The following is a 7,260-nucleotide window of genomic DNA, read 5'->3' on the forward strand; positions in this document are numbered from 1 at the left end:
AAGGAATGGTGGAACTGCCAGGCCTCGCTGCTGATCTGCTTCCTAAGCCACAGCTGGATCTGGAGGCAGATGACTCAGACACTCTAGGAGATGCTTTTGGATGGGGAAATTACCTTCCCCTCCTTTCCAGCTCGCGGGCAGGCTCGTGCTGAGGCTGCTGCGTCGCTACTGATGTGCTGGTGCGATTCACGTAAAAGCCATTTATTTACATCAGAGACGTTCATCAAAAGATGATGTGACAAGAACAGCACGAATGATTCACTCTCATCTCGGCGCTGCTTTCCTGTTAATCAAGGACCAGTTTGATGTCTCCAGCTGGGCTCCGCTTCCTCCTCGCTTTCCATCTCATCTTCCTCCCCCAAGCTCAGCCCGGCCCCGCTGTCCCGGCTCCGCAGCACGCTCCTGCCGGCTCGATGGGTGATCCCGATGATCCTGCTGGGCGGTGGAAGTCATGACGCTTGGTTTTCCGCGAGGGAGAAGGGGCTGCAGCTATGCTCAACTCCCTGCGCAGGGGGTATTTGCCTGTGGGGGAGAGGATGGAGAAACAGGCCTTCAGCCCTTGCACTCAGCTCTGAGATCGTGGATTCGAAACTCCAGGGCCGTGCTCCCCCTCCCCGTTAGGAGTATTTGGTGTTGGAAATCTTCTTCCAGAGCAAGGTCTTGAGGTTGTTGAGCACGAGGGAGTGGTGCACCTCCATCTGGCTGGCCAGGCCGCTGAGGGTCATGCACGTTCGGAGCTGCTTCTGCAGCTCCTCCTTCAGCTCCAGCGGTGCCCCGTACAGCAAATAGTCCTGCAGCAGCCCGCACACCTTGGCCAGGTTGGGCTGCACCACGTCGCTCTTGCACTGCTTCAGGAGCTTGTCGCACGTGGCCGTGCAGTCCTTCCCGTAGGTGCAGTCCCCGTTCTGCTCGCAGTGCCGGCCCTTGAGGAAGCCTCGGATCGTCATCTCCGTCGCCACCTTCCGCAGGTTGACCATCTTGAAGTCGTACTTGTCGTTGTAGCCCACGTTGCTCACGCTGGCCTCGCAGATGTAGAAGTTCCCGTAGGTGCCGTGGAAGATCTCCTCCACGAACTCCAGGAGGCCAATGGAGATCTTTGCCCGCCGGGGCCACGCTGGTGCGAACCACTGGTGGATGATCTGGTGCACGACCGAAGGCAGCAGCGGCTGGAGGAAGGGGGGAACGTCCACCCCATAGAGGGAGGTGTGGGGGATCTTCTCGGTGACGTAGAGGTCCCCGCAGTGCCCCAGCAGTTTGGAAGTGTGCTCTTTCTCATGCAAGGAGAACATGAGCAGGAACTCATTGAGCTGAAGGAGAGCCCAGATGGATTTGGCCTCTGCTAAAGACACTTTCCCGTCCCGGTTCACGTCCGCCATGCCGATGATCCGGCTCACCAGGCCTGCAAGAGAAGGCTGATCTCCCAGCTTGGACTGTGAACAGAACCAGAACAGAACAAGCGGCATCAGACCCCTGCAGCTCTCCATGTTCAGGCTTCACATCACTAAACTGAGCTGGGGAGGCAAAGAACTGAGCTTGGGAGAGGAGGGAACAGCCACCCTGCTCATACGAGCTCGGTACCACACCACTGGGTAGGGTTGGATCAATTCACCCCCAGCAGAATTTCACCAGCATCAGGGCTGCACTAGACCCAGATGGGAAGAAGCTTCCAGGCTGAGAGCTGGGCTGGGTCAGCCTGGAGAAGAGAAGGCTCCTGAAGGGGAGACCTTAGAGCAGCTCCAGTGCCTAAAGGGGCTACAGGGAACCTGGAGAGGGGCTTTGGACAAGGGCCTGTAGGGACAGGACAAAGGGAATGGCTTTAACCTGCCCGAGGGGAGACTGAGATGAGCTCTTAGGCAGAAGCTCTTCCCTGTGAGGGTGCTGAGGCGCTGGCACAGGGTGCCCAGAGAAGCTGTGAATCAGAGGCACCGTCTGTCCCTGTCCCCACCACTGCCTGCACTGGGGCCAGCCCATTCCTCAGGGAGCCCCATAGCTGCAGGACACGAAGAGGAGCCCTGCCTGGCACCCAGCACCAGTGGGGAAGCATGGGCCCGAGGAGCTCTCATTCAATGGGAACAAAAGACACTATGAGCCTTTCCAAATGGCATCCCGGAGGGACTCGGGCACTGACCTTTAGGAAGTTGAGCAGCATTTCTTTGAACTCATCCATCGACGTCCCTCGTGTCGGCTTGTCGAAGAGGACCACGTCCCTCCTGGGCACAGAGTCCGGGTGCCCATCTGCCTTCAAGGCTTCCTCGATGCCGCATTTGATGATCACCTCCGTCTCCCTCCAGAGCCCGCTGTAAACCTGCAGCAATGGCAAAGGGACACACTGAGATGGGAGAAAACAGCGAGCGCAGAGAACTTGGTTCTGCTCCAGTCTGGGACCGGTACAGGGACTGGGTGAGGACATTTCCCAGACTGAAGCTTGCTCCCATCCCCAGCCCTGTGGTGGCTTTCTAGGCAGGGCAGGCACCTACCTGCTGGGTGGGAGAGGAGGAGAGGCAGTGCTGAAAGAGGAGGCTGCGCTCCTCACACAGGTCCTTGCACGTGGAGCCAGAAATGATTCCTTTCTTGTACTGGTCACACTGGGGAGGGGAAGGCAAAGAAAGGAGCTCAGCAGGGGCAGATCCCTGCTCACCCGATAGATCCAGGCCCATCCGCACAGCTTGTGATGTGCAGCCCCCCAAGCACACGAACTGGGGGCGCATGAACCCCCCTCATCCTGTCACCAGCCCCGTGCCCGTTGCCTGCCGTGCCCAAACCCCTCAGGGGCTCTGATCCGGCTGCTGGAGCTGCTGGAGGCAGCCCTGGGCAGGAGAGGCTGCAGCTTTCCAAGAGCCTCAGGGCTGGAAGCGGGAGCTGCAGTAATTCACTGCATCTCCCCCTTTCATGTATCCCTGACATGACAGGAATTAACCCCTGGACCTGCTCACAGGGGACTCGGCGTCTGCAACCCCCAGCTCAGAGCAGGAGCTAGCGTCCAAGACCCCGTGGTCAGAGTCATGCAGGAAATCAAATCAAACGATCATGCCTGTTGTTATGGCAATTCCTGCCTCCCTTCCCTGCGGAAGGACGGACGAGCCAGGCATTTCACACAGAGCCATGGGCCTGGCAGGCTGTGTGACCTGCTCCCTGCCATGGGGCACACTCAGCACCCTGCTCCTGCACCCCACTGCAAACCTGAGGCAGGGGCAAAACGCACCAAGCCAAGCTCCCTGCTCTTTGTGCAGCTCCTGCTTTCCTTAGGGCACAAGAGCAGTGCCAGGGGTACCCACAGACTGGCTGCTCCCCTTTCCTCCTGGCTCTGCTCTGGGGTCCAGCACGATGCTCTCCCTGAATGGGGATCTACTCGCTGCCCTCACGTTGCAGCTTCATCTCCACAGACGTTAATCTGCCCATGGCTGCTTGGCCGACTTCCCTCCGACAGCTCATTAGATGCTTTCCCCATCGCCCTGGCAGGATAAGGCCACCTCTCCCACTCCGAGCTCCGTGGGATGCCAGGGAAGCAGCTGCCAGGAGCACTCCTTGGCACAGCATTCCTGATGGATGCTGCAAGGCACCACATGGGGCTTGGAGGGGGCTGGATACAGGCTCCTGCAGCACCACACACCCCGCACCGGCCCCGGTACCCACGGGCACTGCCCCATCACTCACGATGATCACGCGGCAGACGTGCCCACGGCACAGCTCCGAGTAGGATGCGTAGTGCATGTAGGCCACCCAGCTGCCCACGAAGATGCCCAGCCACAGCACCAGCAGGTACTTCACCTTGATGCCCGGGAGGCGGCTCTGCAAGGACAAGGAAACGCTGGTGAAGGCCGGGTCGTTGTCAGCCAGACAAGGACAACTTCTGCACGACTCGACCTGAGCGCCGGTGAAGCCTTCAGCCTGTTTTGTACAGATGCACCAGTCTCTTATGCAACTCCTGCTGCAAGTAGGACATATAAAATTCCCTAAAAGCAGGGAGATTACAGCGGTGGGCTGCGGGGAGCTGGATGCTGTGCATCCCTACGGCAGGGAGCTGCGGCCGTGTGCTCCTGCTCCGCTGCTCGTGTGAAAGCAGAGCCTGCTGCCTCTGCATCCTTGGGTGTGAGGGGTTCTGCTTCTACCTAGCCCCTTTCCATGGACACGGGAGGCAGCCACCAGCAGTGTGGGTGCCAGCAGAGGGGTGAGGAACCTCCACACAAACAATGTGAGGCTCCCAGCAGGGTTCGGGTGCTGCCATCTGCCCTCCTGCAGCACAGGGTGTTTACCTGACCTGTGTAGCAGGGCACAGAGCCCTGGCAGTTCCCACAGGCAGGGAATGAATCCTTGCATCAAGCACCCCATTCCCTCTGGTTTCCATGGCTAATTCCTGCTTCAAGAGAGCCCTTGGCCTGTGGCCATCTCCAAATCTCCTCTCTTCTCACACCGCATCAGTGGTGAGACCACGACCTGCTGCTGGGATAGGGCTGGATCCAACGCTGTTACAACCTGCCAGGGATCCCTGCTTGGTCTTGTAGCCCAAAACTGCTCCCACCTCCAAAATGCCTCATCCCTGCCTCTTGCCAAGTGCTGCAAGGGCTCTGCTGCAGCAATACCCGGTGGTGGTGGAGCTTCCTGCTCTCCTGTCACAGCGGCTTGGGGGTGAAAGCAGGCAGGTCTGCTCGGGATGGTGACATTATGCATAATTGCAAGCGCATCTTAACTGGAAAGTGAAGCAGGCCACGATGCCCAGTTTGCCATCGAGCCACAGCACTGGTAACAAAGGCCTGGTAAAGAGAAGCTGACCATGGCGAGGACTTGGCAAAGGATGTGTGGCTGCTCCCGGGAGCTGAAAACCAGCTCATGCAGTTTTCCAGAAGTCCTTGAAGTCAGACACAGACCACTGCGACCCACGAGATCCCCCCAGCACAGCAGCCCCCCTGAACCTGCCCAGGGGTGGGTATGTGACCCCCTGCTCTGGGAACGGGGCTGCTTCACGGTGGGTCCCACCAGTGGGGACCATGGTGGGGCTGCCACCCCCTCCCATGGGGACCCACATGGGTGACCTCGGCACAAAGGCTGTCCCCAGGTCTCACCACCCTCACTCTGCACCCAGCTCTGCCCTCCCAGCCACAGCCAAACCCAGCCCCTGCCCGTCAAAGTGGCCCCACACAACTGCTCCACAGCCGTTTTGGCTGGGAAGAGCACAGCAGGCAGGGCTGGCTCAGCACCCCAGGGCCCTGGGAGCAGAGCCGCAGCACTCATCCAGCAATCCGCTGTGCTGGGGACCCACAGAGCCTCCTCTAAACACTGCCCTCCCTATGCAGCCCTCCCTGCACCTGGTGAGCCCAGGGCTCTGCCCCATCTCCTACCACCATCCTCTGCTCACCAGCTACCCACTACCCCATCCCCGCTTTTCCCCACCACAGGGATAACCTCCCATCCACCGGGAAAACCGCTCTGGTCCAGGGCACTAGCCAGAGCCAGGATTTCTCATCCCATGGCTGCAGGGGAAAACGCCCAAGACAACAACCTGCCCCTGCATTCCCAGCCCCGCATCCCCAGCCCCACGTCCCATCCCCGCATCCCCGGCGGCACTGAACCGGGTCCCATCCCCCGGCAGCTCGGGGATGGGAAGAAGGAGAGAGCAGGAGTGGCGGCTGCACCGGCTCCTCCATCCAGCGCTGCGGGCTGGCGGATGGATGGGCTGTCCGGTGCTTCACGGCCGCTGCGGCTCCCCCAGCACGGCGGGGCTGCGGCTGGCCCGGGCTGTGCAACGCCCGCGGCCCCCGGTGCCGGTCCCCGTAGCCCCTTGTCCCAGACCGCGGCGGAGCGTCCCTTTGTGCGCGGCCGCTGCCAGGATGCGGAGATGGGCACCGCATCCCCCGCCCCGGCCCTGCGCATCCCCCCCGGTACCTGCAGGCCCTTGGAGCTGGGGCAGAACAGCACCAGATGCACCAGCCGCCGGATCCTCCGCATGCTGCGGGCGCGCCGCGGCCGCGGGCCTCAGGCTCCGGGGGGCATGGCCGGGGCTGCCGCGGCCCCCGCCTCGCCGCCGGGGAGCCGGGGGGGGCTCGCACCGACCGCCGCAGCCCGGCCCGGCGCGGCTCCGCCCGGCTCGGAGCGGCGAGGGGCGGTGCACGCAGCGCGGGGAGGCGGGGGGGGGCTGCCGCGGGGCTCGGCCCGGCACGGCCCGGCTCGGCTCGGCTCGGCTCGGCTCGGCACGGCTCGGCTCGGCACGGCTCGGCTCGGCTCGGCATGGCACGGCTCGGCTCGGCACGGCTCGGCTCGGCTCGGCTCAGCTTGGCTGGGCTCGGCTCCGCTCGGGGTCCCATCCCAGGCTCAGGCCCCCAGCCGGGGTCTCACCCGGGTTCCCCAAGGCCCGTTGATGACCCTGGAGATGCTGAGCCAGCCCCGGCACTTTGCAGTGGGGAACCCCCAGGGCTGAGCCGGGCATCACCCCCTTCTTCACCTCCTCACTGTCCCCAGCAGCAGCAGCACCAGCCCGGGCCTTCCTCCCCGTTTGCGTTGCATCTGGGCAGGGAAACCTCAAGGCAAGAGAGCAGCTGCTTTGTGTCAGGCAAGGAGCAGACAGGCCAGGAGCAGCCTCTCACCCAGGGGAGCGCAGCATACAGGGAAGGGAGAGAAAGGTGGAGAGACAAAAATGTGCCTTTTGGGGTGCCCTCTCTGCGCCCGTGGCCCTGGGGCTCAGCAGGCTCCCCAGGTCACCCTCCTGTGCCCGGAACCCTGATTCAGGGGGCTGAGTACAGAGCACAGAATGAAGCCCTCACTGGAGATGGGAAACGTAACACCTGGGCCCAAGCAGAGAGAGGCTGGAAGTGCCACGGAGCTGTCTGCGGGGCTCTGTCACATTCCGGGGTAGATTGTCCAGGGAATCTAATTAGGAGTGAGCAGACCTTCCCCAGCTGTAATATGCCAAGTAATGAAGTGATCGGTATTGATCGCTGGAATGCCTAATGAGCACTTATCACTGAATAATTAATGCAATCAAGCTAATACAAATTCTGCAGGTGGGATTATCTCTCACACCCCATGTGCAGGGGCAGGCACACCTCTCCCCACGGTGCCCATCTCCTCTTTGTATTCCAGACACGGGGGGGACCTGGAACCGGAGATGTTGGTGTTGCCACCCCACAGCCTGGGCTGTGACAGGGGTCTCTCCCCTCCCCAAAATCCCCGGCACTGCCTGATGGGATCCCAGCAGCAGGCAGCATCCTGAGCACCTCCAGGTTGCATGGAGGTGGGGAATGTGGTCCCACAGGAGCTGTCACCATC

General features: G+C 61.6%; 1 protein-coding gene across 1 annotated transcript; it reads right to left on the reverse strand.

The window, feature by feature from the left end:
- Positions 1–185: 185 nt before the first annotated feature.
- Positions 186–6,054, reverse strand: DIPK1B (divergent protein kinase domain 1B). The gene is made up of 5 exons (XM_062641521.1): positions 5,881–6,054; positions 3,655–3,789; positions 2,478–2,585; positions 2,129–2,305; positions 186–1,430 (listed from the first exon to the last, which is right to left on the reverse strand). The coding sequence occupies exons 1-5, from the start codon at positions 5,941–5,943 to the stop codon at positions 618–620; spliced, it is 1,296 nt and encodes a 431-aa protein (XP_062497505.1). The 5' UTR covers positions 5,944–6,054; the 3' UTR covers positions 186–617.
- Positions 6,055–7,260: the final 1,206 nt, after the last annotated feature.

Source organism: Pezoporus occidentalis, unplaced genomic scaffold, assembly GCF_034315485.1.
Source record: "Pezoporus occidentalis ecotype Australia unplaced genomic scaffold, CSIRO_AGI_Poc_V1 ctg68, whole genome shotgun sequence".
NCBI lineage: Eukaryota > Metazoa > Chordata > Aves > Psittaciformes > Psittacidae > Pezoporus > Pezoporus occidentalis.